At 41.0% G+C, this 15,865-nt stretch overlaps 1 protein-coding gene across 3 annotated transcripts in view; it reads right to left on the reverse strand.

The window, feature by feature from the left end:
- kalrna (kalirin RhoGEF kinase a) overlaps positions 1–15,865 on the reverse strand; it is a 282,218-nt gene that overhangs the window by 19,486 nt on the left and 246,867 nt on the right. For all 3 annotated transcript variants that reach the window (XM_062061506.1, XM_062061508.1, XM_062061509.1), the window contains 13 exons: positions 13,674–13,769; positions 11,614–11,732; positions 11,485–11,551; positions 11,323–11,426; positions 11,179–11,248; positions 11,028–11,114; positions 8,294–8,386; positions 8,184–8,234; positions 8,040–8,117; positions 7,583–7,762; positions 5,422–5,593; positions 5,136–5,344; positions 1,319–1,611 (listed from right to left, as the gene is read on the reverse strand). In XM_062061506.1, coding sequence (XP_061917490.1) covers positions 1,319–1,611; positions 5,136–5,344; positions 5,422–5,593; positions 7,583–7,762; positions 8,040–8,117; positions 8,184–8,234; positions 8,294–8,386; positions 11,028–11,114; positions 11,179–11,248; positions 11,323–11,426; positions 11,485–11,551; positions 11,614–11,732; positions 13,674–13,769 — 1,619 coding nt within the window. The remainder of the gene's footprint in view (positions 1–1,318; positions 1,612–5,135; positions 5,345–5,421; positions 5,594–7,582; positions 7,763–8,039; positions 8,118–8,183; positions 8,235–8,293; positions 8,387–11,027; positions 11,115–11,178; positions 11,249–11,322; positions 11,427–11,484; positions 11,552–11,613; positions 11,733–13,673; positions 13,770–15,865) is intronic.

The raw sequence follows: 15,865 nt of genomic DNA on the forward strand, positions 1-15,865 counted from the left end.
TATCTTTAATTTTTATATTTTGTGCACTTTTTTCCCTTCCACAGTTTCTATAAAAATGACATGTGTCACGGCCAATTCTCCATGTAGAAAAAGGTTCATTATGTCTTCTTATTGACTAGGGGAGGTTGCTTGGGTATGTGTTATAAAACTAAATGCTGTGCTATTATTTTAAAGGACCTTTAAGGCTCATTGATCTGATTTACTCACATTGTCCACAAGATGGCAGCAAATATGTAGCATTCAGATACCGACTGATAGCACTGTGTGATGCTTTGTTGAATTTATGACATCTTGCGGGCCAAACTGAAGAGGCTGCCTGCAGGCCGTAGTTTGGACACCCGTGACTGAGCGGGAGCTTGGGCTGAGTCCACTCTCAGTGCTGCTTGAGTGATTGTTTACGTGAGCCGCTGTTTAGTCTGCAACCGGACGGGAGGTTTGATTTTACGTTAAAACCATACTCTGTAGTACCGACAGAATTCGGTCCATGTGTACGAGACAGCGGTTTTACTCAATATCATTAGTAATTGGGAAAAATAGGGAAAAAGGTACGCCCATCCTTTTTGCAATAAAAAAAAAAAAAAAAAAAAGAATTATTGAACATTTTTCATGAATTGATTTCAGCTCACATAAGTAAATAAATGAAATAAATACAAAAATAAAAGATGACATCTATCCTAACTCGATCTTGTCTGACGAGAAGAAGATAAAACGTTTGTCGCCTCACACAGCCACAGGTAGATTGCAGTCCTGAAACACAAGAACTCCTTCCGCTGCATGTTTGCTCTCGTAGTTTATTTACAAATTGTTCAAAACTACAAAGTGTCGCGGAAATGAAGAACAGAGTTCGCCCGTCGCGCCGCTACCACATGCTGCAAACCAAAAAGCAAAGGAAGGCTATTTTACATATTTAAAGTACACGTCAAACGACGACATATTGCACAGCTTGACTTTTTGAGATAGTGCAAAAAAAGGAGCTTCTTCCGACCAACAATCTTCAGCATGTGTCGACAAAAAAGACGAATCGACACGCCGGCAAAGAAAGACGAGACAACAAGGAGAAGGAGGCGTCAAACTGGGCCTCCCAAAACCAGGAAAAGAATGACAAAGTGTTAGGAACTGAAATAAGTGTCCGGTTTTAGCTCCACCTTCTAGAAGGTTCCTAGCAGTCTACTTCTGCGTAACATGGCCGACGCCCCAAAACAGTTTGTTCACGCCTCCTGTGAGGTCCGGGGGGGGAGGGGTGGGGTGGGCGGAGCTGGCGGAGGCGGGTCCATGTGTCTGCAGGTGAACGGCGGGGACGAGGGGGGGCGGGACTTACTTGATGTTGCCGGCGTCGGCCACCGCCGCCGAGAAGGACGTGGCGGAGGAGGAGTCTTTCAGAGGCTTTGGGAGCGGCGGCGTCGGGCCCAGGATGTGGCCGGGCACCCAGCCCTCGGCGGCGGGCGACTGGCTGTCGGCGGGCCGGTACACCAGGTACATGTTCTGCTGGTTGGTGGCCAGAATCTGCACCGTCTCGCCGTGGCTCACGCTGATCTCGTTCTCCTTGAGCGCAGAGTAATCCTGAGTGATGCGCATGGTGGACGAGTCGCCGTTGCAGCCGCCGACGCTCTCCTGAGGAGGACGAGTACGACGAAATGTCATTCAGTAAAAGAAACTAGCGTTTATTACGTTTTTGAAACGGTCAGTTTCATTAAATAGGACACTCAGAATGTACATGAAAACACAGAATGAACTATAAACAACAAAACGCTGAATATTGAGAATATAAGAATGTTGTTCCTCTACTGCAGACCACCTCCTTCATCCACGTCTTTTATAATCGAGCAAGACCAACAAACATGCAAAAATCACAGCAAATAATAATGCCAATTAGGGTTGTCCCGGTACCATTATTTTGGTATTAGGCATGATGGGAAAAATGCAAAACACTCTCTCCACACTTATCCATGTTTGGTGCATTTTAGCTGCTTGAATTTCTGATTGCTTACAAAACTTTAGGGAAGTCGTCACGGAAGGGTAGTTAATATCAAATGATATTCATTATTAAATATATATCCAGTATATTAATATAATTTGAATATATATATGTACAGTATGTATCTATCTATATATATTTTTCTATGTATATAGATACATGCATGCATACATACATACATACATATGTATATATATATATATATACATACATATGTATGTATCTATAAAGATAGATGTATATATATATGTATGTATATATACACATCTATATATGTATGTATCTATATAGATATACAGTATATATATGTATGTATATGTACATATATATACAGTATATATATATATATACATACACATACATATATATGTATGTATGTATCTATAGATATATATGAATATATGTATCTATATAGATATATATGAATATATGTATCTATATAGATACATACATCTATATATATATATATATATATATATATATATATATATATATATATATATATATATATATATATATATATATATATATGTCATCAGGCCTCCGTCAGTCGTAACGACTATGGAAACTGCGCCAGTCCAGAGGTCAAGTTTAAACTCAGCGACAACGCCTGCTGTGGCTGATGAGTCCGATGTGGGAGAGGCAAACACGGCCGCATTTACTGCAGATGTAGCTGGAAGGCGCAACTGCAGGAGTGCGTGTCTTCCGCTTGGTTCTTTTTTCATTGGCTGTGGCATGGATCTTTTCCTCGCCAGTCTTCATCTGTTTGTGAAGGACACTGCGCCATTTGCTGCGGTCAGCTGCTGCATCTTCCCAGTGTTCAGTGTTTATGTCCAGGGCTTTCATGTCCCGCTTGCAGACATCTTTGAAGCGCAGTTTTGGCCGGCCAACAGATCTCTTGCCAGAGCCAAGTTCGCCATACAGGATGTCCTTTGGGATACGTCCATCCTCCATACGGCACACGTGGCCGAGCCAACGCAGCCTGCGTTGTCTGAGCAGCGTGAACATGGTAGGAAGACCAGCGCGTTCGAGGACCTGGGCATTCGTCACCTTGTCACTCCAATGGATGCCGAGGATGCGGCGAAGGCAGCGCATGTGGAAGGTGTTCAGTTTGCGCTCCTGTTTGGAGTATGTTGTCCATGTTTCGCTGCCGTAGAGAAGAGTGCTGACGATGCAGGCGTTGTACACTGCCATCTTGGTAGGAGTTGTCAGCTTCCGGTTCTCCCAGACGCGGGTCGTGAGGCGCCCTAGGGTTGTGGCAGCTTTGCCAATACGTTTGTTGATCTCACCGTCGAGGGACAGATTGTCACTGATGGTGGATCCCAGGTATGTAAATTGGTGTACGACTTTGAGTTGGTACTCATCGATTGTGATGGCTGGTGGAGTGTCCACTTCCTGACTCAGCACATTGGTCTTTTTTAGGCTGATGGTAAGCCCGAAGTCTTTGCAGGCCTGGGAGAATCTGTCCATAAGGCACTGGAGTTCTTGTTCAGTGTGTGAAACGATGGCGGCATCATCAGCAAAAAGCATGTCCCGAATGATTGTCTCACGGACTTTGGTCCTTGCTTTAAGACGGGCTAGGTTGAAAAGTCGGCCGTCAGATCTGGTACGTAGATATACCCCTTCTGTTGCAGTCCCAAAAGCATGATTGATGAGCAGGGCAAAGAATATGCCGAAAAGGGTAGGAGCAAGGACGCAACCTTGCTTGACTCCGCTCTTAATGTCAAATGGGTTGGATATGCTACCCTCATACTGGATGGTTGCCTTCATGTCGTCATGAAAAGATCTAATGAGGCTATGGAGCTTTGGAGGGCATCCGATCTTGGGTAGGATGCTGAAGAGCCCTTCTCTGCTAACCAGGTCGAAAGCCTTGGTCAGGTCAATGAAGGATATGTACATGTACATGTATATATGTATCTATACAGATATACAGTATATATATATATATATATATATATATGTATGTATACGTACACACATATATATATATATCCATCCATCCATCCATCCATCCATCTTCTTCCGCTTATCCCAGGTCGGGTCGCGGGGGCAGCAGCTTAAGCAGGGAAACCCAGACTTCCCTCTCCCCAGCCACTTCGTCCAGCTCCTCCCAGGGGATCCCGAGGCGTTCCCAGGCCAGCCGGGAGAGATAGTCTTCCCAACGTGTCCTGGGTCTTCCCCGGGGCCTCCTACCGGTCGGACGTTCCCGAAACACCTCCCTAGGGAGGCGTTCGGGTGGCATCCTGACCAGATGCCCGAACCACCTCATCTGGCTCCTCTCGATGTGGAGGAGCAGCGGCTTTACTTTGAGCTCCCCCCGGATGGCAGAGCTTCTCACCCTATCTCTAAGGGAGAGCCCCGCCACTCGGCGGAGGAAACTCATTTCGGCCGCTTGTACCCGTGATCTTGTCCTTTCGGTCATGACCCAAAGCTCATGACCATAGGTGAGGATGGGAACGTAGATCGACCGGTAAATCGAGAGCTTTGCCTTCCGGGCTCAGCTCCTTCTTCACCACAACGGATCGATACAGCGTCCACATTACTGAAGATGCCGCACCGATCCGCCTGTCGATCTCACGATCCACTCTTCCCTCACTCGTGAACAAGAATCCGAGGTACTTGAACTCCTCCACTTGGGGCAAGATCTCCTCCCCCAATATATATATATATATATATATATATATATATATATATATATATATATATATATATATATATATATTATATATATATATATATATATATATATATATACTGAGATAGGCTCCAGCGCCCCCCGCGACCCTGTAAGGGACAAGCGGTAGAAAATGGATGGATGGATATACTGTATATATCTATATATATACTGTATGTATATGTACAGTATATATCTATGCATATACTGTACATATATACATACACATATATACATACACATAGTTACTTTACATGCAGTCGCCCTTCGGCCCTCGACCAAATGTTTTGGCTCCAAGGACTGAGTGATGCTGCAGCAAAACCGCCTCCAGCTGTGGTCAAGAGACAAGGTAAGTTCTTGCAAAGCTGCCTGACAAGCACCTAGAAATAGTACCTGCTTAGCATAGGACCTTCTTGTGTACTCCTGCAAGCTTGTTGGCTAGCAAACAAACAGACGGGAGCCTTGAGGCGAACTCCATGGACTCACCCTGGAGTCGAAGCACATGGTGCCGCCGTTGGAGGTGGACGTGGTCATCGGGCCCCGCCCCCTCTCGCCGTCCTTCTCGCCCGAGCCGACGACCGACGAGGGCCGGCTGTGGGACGCGGCCGAGTGGTTGCTGGCGGTTGAGCGTTTTCTGGTCAGCGTGGCGCTGATCCCGCCTTGCTCTCGATGGAACTCGATGGGGGACTGGAGCGCTGCGTTCAAGGACACCACATGATACCGTCGCCACAGCGGACAATGATGAGCGGAAGGTCAGAGGACAGCAACTCACCTGACAGGAAGTTGCTTTGGGCATCCAGCAGGTCCTGGATGTGTCCCAGCCAGACCCGCTTGATGTCCACGTTGGCCGCCTGCAGGGTGAAGCGCTCCGACGAGCCGCGACACGACAACACAAACTTACACGGGTCGTTGTCTGCGCTCTCCTCCAGACCCAGGTAGGACACCTGCAGAGGAGCACACCTTTACAACGGCACGCATGGGGAGTGTAGATGACGTCATCTAATTTGCATAACTGGCCGTGACACATGTGCGTGTGATTTCTTAAAAAATGCTTAAACCAATACATACGACCCGCCGTACAGATATACAGTACATATATACAAATTTAAATATAATATATATATATATATATATATATATATATATATATATATATATATATATATATATATATATATATATATATATATATATATACATACATGCATGCATATACAGTCGTGGTCAAAAGTTTACAAACACTTGTGAAGGACATAATGTCATGGCTGTCTTTATTTTCCAATAATTTCTACAACTCTTATTTTTTTGTGATAGAGTGATTGAAGCACATACTTGTTTGTCACAAAAAACATTCATGAAGTTTGGTTCATTTATGAATTTATTATGGGTCTACTGAAAATGTGACCAAATCTGCTGGGTCAAAAGTATACATACAGCAACATACATTATCAATTTTGGTGATGTAGAAAAGTTACAATCAAATCAAATTAGCTTCATGGCATGGCCTCTTAACTTCATGTGAGTGATTATGATTGATGACACCTGTTGACTTCTCTGAGCCCATTTAATAGGGCTCATGTGATGCAGTCATTAGACTTGGTTACAAACGCGACAACGGGAAAGTCAAAGGAACTCAGCACAGATCTGAAAAAATGAATCATTGACTTGAACAAGTCAAGAAAGTCTCTTGGAGCCATTTCAAAGCAGCTTGAAATCCCAAGAGTAACTGTGCAGACAATTGTTTGTAAGTATAAAGTGCACGGCACAGTTTTGTCACTGCCACAATCAGGAAGAAAACGGAAGCTATCACCTGCTGCTGAGAGAAAAGTCAGGATGATCAAGAGTCAACCGAGAACCACCAAAAAGCAGGTCTACAATGAATTGGAAGCTGCTGGAACACAGGTGTCAGTGTCTACAGTCAAGCGTGTTTTGCATCGCCATGGACTGAGAGGCTACCATGTAAGAAGGAAGCCCTTGCTACAGAAGCGACACCTTAAGGCTCGTCTAAAGTTTGCTGCTGATCACATGGACAAAGATAAGACCTTCTGGAGGAAAGTTCTGTGGTCAGATGAAACAAAAATGTAGCTGTTTGGCCACAATACCCAGCAATATGTTTGGAGGAGATATAATCCCAGGAACACCAATTCCTACCGTCAAGCATGGTGGTGGTAGTATTATGCTCTGGGCCTGTTTTGCTGCCAATGGAACTGGTGCTTTACAGAGAGTAAATGGGACAATGACAAAGGAAGATTACTTCCAAATTCTTTAGGACAACCTAAAATCATCAGCCCGGAGGTTGGGTCTTGGGCGCAGTTGGGTGTTCCAACAGGACAATGACCCCAAACACACGTCAAAAGTGGTAAAGGAATGGCTAAATCAGGCTAGAATTAAGGTTTTAGAATGGCCTTCCCAAAGTCCTGACTCAAACCCCATTGAGAACATGTGGACAATACTGAAGAAACAAGTTCATGTCAGAAAACCAACACATTTACCTGAACTGCACCAATTTTGTCAAGAGAAGTGGTCAAACATTCAACCAGAAGCTTGCCAGAAGCTTGTGGATGGCTACCAAAAGCACCTTATTGCAGTGAAATTCGCCAAGGGACATGTAACCAAATATTAACATTGCTGTATGTATACTTTTGACCCAGCAGATTTGGTCACATTTTCAGTAGACCCATAATAAGTTCATAAAAGAACGAAACTTCATGATTTTTTTCTGTGACAAGTATGTGCTCCAATCACTCTATCACAAAAAAATAAGAGTAATAGAAATGATTGGAAACTCAAGAGAGCCATGACATTATGTTCTTTACAAGTGTATGTAAACTTTTGACCACGACTGTATGTGTATACAGTATATGTGTATCGCAGCATTAGCAAGTGAATGCTTGTCTCTCAGCAGTCACATGACTTGGTAGATCCTTTTCTACCTTGATGCTCTTCTTGAACTGGTATCCGGGCGTGGACGAGCCTTTCCTGAGCAGCTCGCTGAAGATGACGATCTGCTCAAAGAGGAAAACTCTGCGTTCTTTGGAGCGCGACAAGACGTCCTGCTCCGTCACAAAGAAGGTCTCCTGCTGCAGCAGCTTGCCCTGACTTGTCAGTTTGCCCTGCAGTGCACACAAAAAGACACCTGGGTCAACACCAACCGTGTCCCGCAACACTTCTCCTAAGTCCTTTTAGAGGTGCACGACACCAAGTTACCTGTCGACAAGTAAGATAGATAGATAGATAGATAGTACTTTATTGAGTAGTCAAATAGAGTTGCTAACCAAAACAGCAGCGCCTACTGAGGCATGTCAACATTCTCTCCTGCTGCGTGAGGCCTCAGCTTGTAGTCCCACCCATGGAATAGAATAGAAATAAAAAAGTAGAAAACAAACGTACCTCGTAGCCTTGCAGCCGACCTAAATTCATCATGTCGTTACACAGTTTAGGGACCTGGGACATCAAATCCACTGCTTTCTGTTATAAGGACAAGCAAGGTCTAAGTTCATGTTACGCTCGAAACAAACTGTCCTTGTCTTCTACCTCAATTGGTTTACAGTCCATTCCCGCCTTGGAGCTGTACCTCAAGAAATCCTGTCGCACAAAGGTTGGCGTTGAACGTCGACACCTGACTTTCTGAACGTGGAACATACCTTCAGGAGCAGTTGGTATTTGGTGATTCTTTGGATGGGCTTGATGAGGAAGTCGCTGATGGTTAACCTGGACTGGATTTCCTGCTGGACTCCCTGCAGGAAATCACACTTGTGTTGTGTATCGTTTTTCAACATACGTTTCCATGCACTAAATTAGTCTTACTTCTCCCAATTTTTTTAAAATTAATTTATATATGTATATATGTATGTATGGATATATATGTCATATATATATATAGATATATATATTATTCATTTATTAAATAAATACAAAAATATATTTATTTATTAATATATATACATACACTACCGTTCAAAAGTTTGGGGTCACCCAAACAATTTTGTGGAATAGCCTTTATTTCTAAGAACAAGAATAGACTGTGGAGTTCCAGATGAAAGTTCTCTTTTTCTGGCCATTTTGAGCGTTTAATTGACCCCACAAATGTGATGCTCCAGAAACTCAATCTGCTCAAAGGAAGGTCAGTTTTGTAGCTTCTGTAACGAGCTAAACTGTTTTCAGATGTGTGAACATGATTGCACAAGGGTTTTCTAATCATCAATTAGCCTTCTGAGCCAATGAGCAAAAACACATTGCACCATTAGAACACTGGAGTGATAGTTGCTGGAAATGGGCCTCTATACACCTATGTAGATATTGCACCAAAAACCAGACATTTGCAGCTAGAATAGTCATTTACCACATTAGCAATGTATAGAGTGTATTTCTTTAAAGTTAAGACTAGTTTAAAGTTATCTTCATTAAAAAGTACAGTGCTTTTCCTTTAAAAATAAGGACATTTCAATGTGACCCCAAACTTTTGAACAGTAGTGTATGTATATATATATATATATATATATATATATATATATATATATATATATATATATATATATATATATATATATATATATATATATATATATATATATATATATATATATATATATATATATGTATGTATATATATATATATATATATATATATATATATATATATATATATATATATATATATATATATATATATATATATATATATATTTAATAATAAAATATATACAATTATTCATTTATTTATTAATATATATATGTATATATATATATATATATGTATATAAATAGATGGATGGATATATATGTTATATATATTATAGATAGATATATTATTAATGTATTTAATAATAAAATATAAACAATTATTCATTTATTTATTCATATATATGTATACAGTATATATAAATAGATGGATGGATATATATGTCATATATATAGATCAGGGGTCGGCAACCTTTATCACTCAAAGAGCCATTTTGACCAGTTTCAGTCACTATGCAACAAATAGCTGGAATAAACTTCCTGAAGATGTCAGACTTTCCCCAACTCTGACTACTTTTAAAACTAGACTGAAGACTTTTATGTTCACCTTAGCTTTCAGCTAAATCTTTTAATATTTTAACTTTTAACGTCCGCACTGTTTTTATTTTTATTGTCTGCATTTTAATTTTACTTTTATTTTCTTTCATTTCACTTTGTTGTCTGTGAAGCACTTTGAGTCTGCCTTGTGTATGAAAAGCGCTATACAAATAAAGTTGCCTTGCCTTTCACAAATTAAAGAAAACTATGGGAGCCACAAAACTCTTTTGAAATTTAAAATGAAATAACACTGCATACCAAGTTTTTTTTTTGCTTGGGCTATGTTTAAACCAGGTATCTCAGAAACGCGGCCCGCATCTTAATATGAAAATTTAATGTTAGTGCGGCCCGCGAGTTTTATATGAATGGCGCTTGACGGCGTCATGCTTGCCAATCCTGCCAATCCTCCCGATTTTTACGGGAGACTCCCGAATTTCAGGGCAACTAATATCTCGAATGTCTGCTGATTTTCCTCCAAACAACAATAATGAGGGCGTGCCATGATGGCACAGCATTTAACGCCCTCTACAACCTGTAGAAACAGCGTGCCGGCACAGGCTCATGTTGTGTGCAGCTTCTGCTTGCACACGTAAGTGACAGCAAGGCATACTTGTTCAACAGCCATACAGGTCACACTGACGGTGGCCGTATAAAACAACTTTAACACTCTTACAAATATGCGCCACACTGTGAACCCACACCAAACAAGAATGACAAACACATTTCGGGAGAACATCTGCACCGTAACACAACATAAACACAACAGAACAAATACCCAGAATCCCATGCAGCCCTAACTCTTCCGGGCTACATTATACACCCCCGCTACCACCAAACCCCGCCCACCTCAACCGACGCACCGAGGGGGGCTGGTTGATGGTTGATTGTTCATTTACGGAATTCGGTCAACTTCCTTTGTTTTCACATCGAAATGCGCAAGTGACATTGAGGCCACATTGGGGCCTGTGCACGTTTACACTGGAGTCTGATAAAGAACACCTTGTACTTGCAATGTAAACAGTCAGCTGGAATAAATATCCCGATAAGGGCCACTTTGGCCTGCAGTGCAAACTTAGTCCATGTCTGTAATTTGCTTGCTTGCTGGTGTGAACACTTTTGTTCTTTGCCTAAAAAGCCAAACACGATCGGACAAAGGCGTTCTCAAGCTTCCTTCAAACAAAAAGACCTGAGGAATCAGACTAAGTTCGACTGGATGTTCTTGCCATGTCGTCCATATAAATTGAATGGACTTAAAACAATTCCCTGAGGAACCTCCACCCCTCGAAAAGGCGTCTTGAGGGTAAGAAAGAGATGACTTACGTCAAAATAGGTGTCGTACTCTGCGACGATGAACTCCGACTTGGGTTTATTCTGACAGTAGATGACGTACATGTGCAGTCTTCTCTCCTGGCCAACAAAGAGAAAAAGGTCAGCGGACGTAACGGACGGCGGTCTGGTGGTCATCTCTCACGTGTTTGATGAACAGTTTGGCCAGGAGCTCGTGGTCGTCTAGGCATTTCTCCATCTCTCCCACAAAGAAGCTGGCAAAAAAGAGCAGCGCTGTGATTGGCTGGTCAACGGCGCGCACAAAAGGAGAAAACCGCGAGGGACGTACTCTCTGTGCCAGTCGTAGATCTGATGGATGTTCCCGAAGACGATCTTCTCCTTTCCCTTCATGACGTCCGGCACGCCTTTCTCCTTGATGTTCTTCATGAAGCCCTGCGAGGACAAGACGTCACGCTACATGCGACTCCAGCGGATCGTTTCCCGGACCCACCTCGACCACGATGCCCAGGTCTTTGACGTAGTCCTTCTCCGTCTGGATCAGCTCGTTGACCACGAACCTGAGTGCAAGGGGGAGGGAACGTCACAACAAGTCAAGGTGCCGTTTGGCTGGTGGACTCACATGCGCCCCCTCATGGCTTTGGCTCTTTGCTCCAGCTCAGGGTTCCGGGGCTGGACCGGAGTGCTTTGTTCTGGCGGCGACAGCTGGGCGAACCCCGGGTAGGCTCCTGGTTCTAAGGTCTGTCGGGGAAAGACGAGGGAACTTTAGGACCTTTATGTTTGGTCAGTCCTGCTTTCTGTGGCCTAAGGAAGAACCCTTTCAATCCCAGTCTGGATCTACGTGGTTTTCACGTTTGGTATGATTGATGTATTTTGGGGTTTAGGTTCATACTGGACTTTGTATTAGAAATGGCACCAGCGGAGGATGCATGTGTTCGTACGAGCCCGTCTGCCCCGCAACCACAGGTTAGAGAAAAAGAAGGAGCTTTTTGGATAAAAATGGCTTGTGCAAAGCTCTTCGGGTAAACCTCTGCCATATAAGGCTATATTCCATGACGTAACTACGGCAAAATACGTCACTTAAGTCTCAAATTCCAAGTTTGGAAGAAGGCAAGATTGTTTTATAAATATCTCCTTTAGGTACTTTTTTGGAATCCCGGCGGTTCTACCAGGCACCAATTCTTGTAAAAATCCAACGGTGCCACTTCGGCATTCGGCGATCACTCCCGCAGAACTGAGAGCGGACTCGAAGTAATGTTGTAATTTTCAATGCCAACAAAGCATTTGACTCAAAAAAAACCAAAAAAAACAAAACGCTCCAACCTAAGTAAAGCAGGGCTTCTCTTTTCCAAAAATGTGCAAGCTTGATGCTAATATACATTGGTTTCGCTATTGACATGCTACTGATTAGCATTAGCGATCTGACATGGCAATTTCATCACCTTCAAACTTGTTAATAAAAACTACAACTAAGATGCACGTTACAACCAAACAGCTGGTGCGCAAAAAGTGCAACACTTACAGTATTAACACTTTTAGGGCGCAGCACAAAACAATCCATTAACTATACACTACTGCCACCGAGTGTCTTGGACTTGCAACTCTAATTGCAATTTAATGTCATACTTGTACTTAATACGATGATGGTAATAAAATAAAATACAACAACTGGACTGCAGTTATCATAATACCCTTTTCAGTGGCCTAGTGGCCCTGAGATCGGTAGGATGTGAGTTCAAACCCCGGCCCGAGTCATACCAAAGACTATAAAAACGGGACCCATTACCTCCCTGCTTGGCACTCAGCATCAAGGGTTGGAATTGGGGGTTAAATCACCAAAAATTATTCCCGGGTGCGGCCACCGCTGCTGCTCACCGCTCCCCTCACCTCCCAGGGGGTGATCAAGGGTGATGGGTCAAATGCAGAGAATAATTTCGCCCCACCTAGTGTGTGTGTGACAATCATTGGTACTTTAACTTTTTAACTTGTTAATCAGCTAATTTTTAAATGTTCCAACAAAAATGAGATCTTATTTTTTTAAATTATTAGTATTTATTAACTCACACAATTATGCAAATTGGTATCGTTGAGTACTGGTATCGATCCCCCGGAACCAGCACATAGTTATATTATACAAAATATATATTACATTGTTATTATATTGTTGCAAATCAAATCAAATGTGCGGTAATGAATGCTACATACAATTTAAGAAAATACATTGACTAGTGGACAATAAACAGAAAAAAAGATTTTGTAACAATAAGAAAGATAAAAATATTGACCTAATTAATTTTGGTATCGTTTATATACGGATGCTACACTAAGTATCGATAGTATCGACATCTGGATCGATCGCCTTTAGTTTACATTGAAGCTTTAGCGGTTAGCTTGTGTCGTCCTACTCGGTGTGTGCGTTAGCATGCTTGGCCATCCCTATTCCTTGAGTCCTCCAGTGATAATGCTACTTGGAAAAACCGTAGTCTATTTTCCACCGCGGTGGTGAAGATTAGCATCTTAGAAGCGGCTTCACACTGCGGACGATATGATTGCACGATCAGAACATCTCCAGTTTCTCAGCTAGTGGTACTCAGTTGTAATACACTTCTCCACCACACACACAAACAAACACACACACACACACACACACACACACACACACACACACACTCACTCACTCACCATCTTGGTTTTAACCAGTTTTTCTATGGCGCTAACCAGCTCGGCGGCGCAGGGCCCCTCGGAGGACGACTGCAGAGACGTTAGCAAGGACGAGGACTGAGGAGGCGGGCGGGGAGAAGAAGGAAACAACAACAGCGTGTTAGGAAGCATGGCAGGGAGGAAAGGCAGGAAGGGAAAAAGGAAACTGGACAGTGAAGAGAACCATGATCTGTGAGCACTAGCATCCATAAAGACCCTCCCAAAGTGAATAAATCAGCAAGTGTGACGACGCTCCACAACGTTGTGTGAACGCTGAGGGACACACCTTGACAACATGTAGGACCGGCAAATACGAAGTCATCCATCAAAGAAGAGATGTTACACTCGTTCAATTATTGACCAAGCATCCAATCACATGTGCTCTTATGAAGGTGGTGTTTATGCAGCAGTGGTTGTGGTTTAACGGCGCCCTGAGCGAGACCCCCCCTTAACCGCTAGACAGTTCATGACACAGCACAGTACTTTAGTGCGGGGGGTGTATAAAGTATACAGGAATACTAACAATACTTGTACAAAGTGTACAATTATACATGTAGACACTAATACTACTTGTATAAAGTTTACATTTATACAAGAATACTAACAATACTTATGTAAAGTGTACAATTATACATGTACACACTAATACTACTTGTATAAAGTGTACATTTATACAAGAATACTTATATAAAGTGTACAATTATACATGTACACACTAATACTACCGGTATTTGTATAAAGTGTACATTTATACAAGAATACTAACAATACTTATATAAAGTGTACATTTATACAGGAATACTAACAATAAGTGTATATTTATACAGGAATACAAACAATATTTGTACAAAGTGTATATTTACACAAGAACACTAACAATATTTGTACAAAGTGTATATTTATACAGGAATACTGACAATACATGTACAAAGTGTATATTTATACAGGAATACTAACAATACTTGTATGAAGTGTATATCTATACAAGAATACTAACAATATTTGTACAAAGTGTATATTTATACAGGAATACTAACAATACTTGTACAAAGTGTATATTTATACAGGAACACTAACAATACTTGAATTCAGTGTACATTTATACAAGAATACTAACAATCCTTGTACAAAGTGTACAATTATACATGTACACACTAATACTACTTGTATAAAGTGTACAATTATACAATAATACTATCAATACTTTTATAAAGTGTACATTTATACAGGAATACAAACAATACTTGTAGAAAGTGTATATTTATACAAGAATACTAACAATATTTGTACTAGGGCTGCAACTAACGATTAATTTGATAATCGATTAATCTGTCGATTATTAATTCGATTAATCGATTAAAAATCGGATAAATTAAGATTAAAGATTAAAGTACCAAAGAGACAAAATACATTTCTATCCTTTCCAGTATTTTATTGAGAAAAAAAAAACAGCATACTGGCACCATACTTATTTTGATTATTGTTTCTCAGCTGTTTGTACATGTTGCAGTTTATAAATAAAGGTTTATTTAAAAATTAAAAAAAAATTAAAAAATTATTATTATTATTATTTTTTTTTTTAAAAGCCTCTGCGCATGCGCATAGCATAGATCCAACGAATCGATGACTAAATTAATCGGCAACTATTTTTATAATCGATTTTAATAGATTTAATCGATTAGTTGTTGCAGCCCTAATTTGTACTAAGTGTATATTTATACAGGAATACTAACAATACTTGAATTCGGTGTACATTTATACAAGAATACTAACAATCCTTGTATAAAGTGTACAACTATACAAGAATACTAACAATCCTTGTATAAAGTGTACAACTATACAAGAATACTAACAATACTTGTACAAAGTGTACATTTATACAAGAATACTAACAATACTTGTGTAAAGTGTACAATTATACAATAATACTATCAATACTTTTATAAAGTGTACATTTATACAGGAATACTATCAATACTTTTATAAAGTGTACATTTATACAGGAATACTAACAATACTTGTACAAAGTGTATATTTATACAAGAATACTAACAATATTTGTACTAGGGCTGCAACTAACGATTAATTTGATAATCGATTAATCTGTCGATTATTACTTCGATTAATAATCGGATAAAAGAGACTAACTACATTTCTATCCTTTCCAGTATTTT

Source organism: Entelurus aequoreus, linkage group LG10 (genome assembly GCF_033978785.1).
Source record: "Entelurus aequoreus isolate RoL-2023_Sb linkage group LG10, RoL_Eaeq_v1.1, whole genome shotgun sequence".
Classification (NCBI taxonomy): Eukaryota; Metazoa; Chordata; class Actinopteri; order Syngnathiformes; family Syngnathidae; genus Entelurus; species Entelurus aequoreus.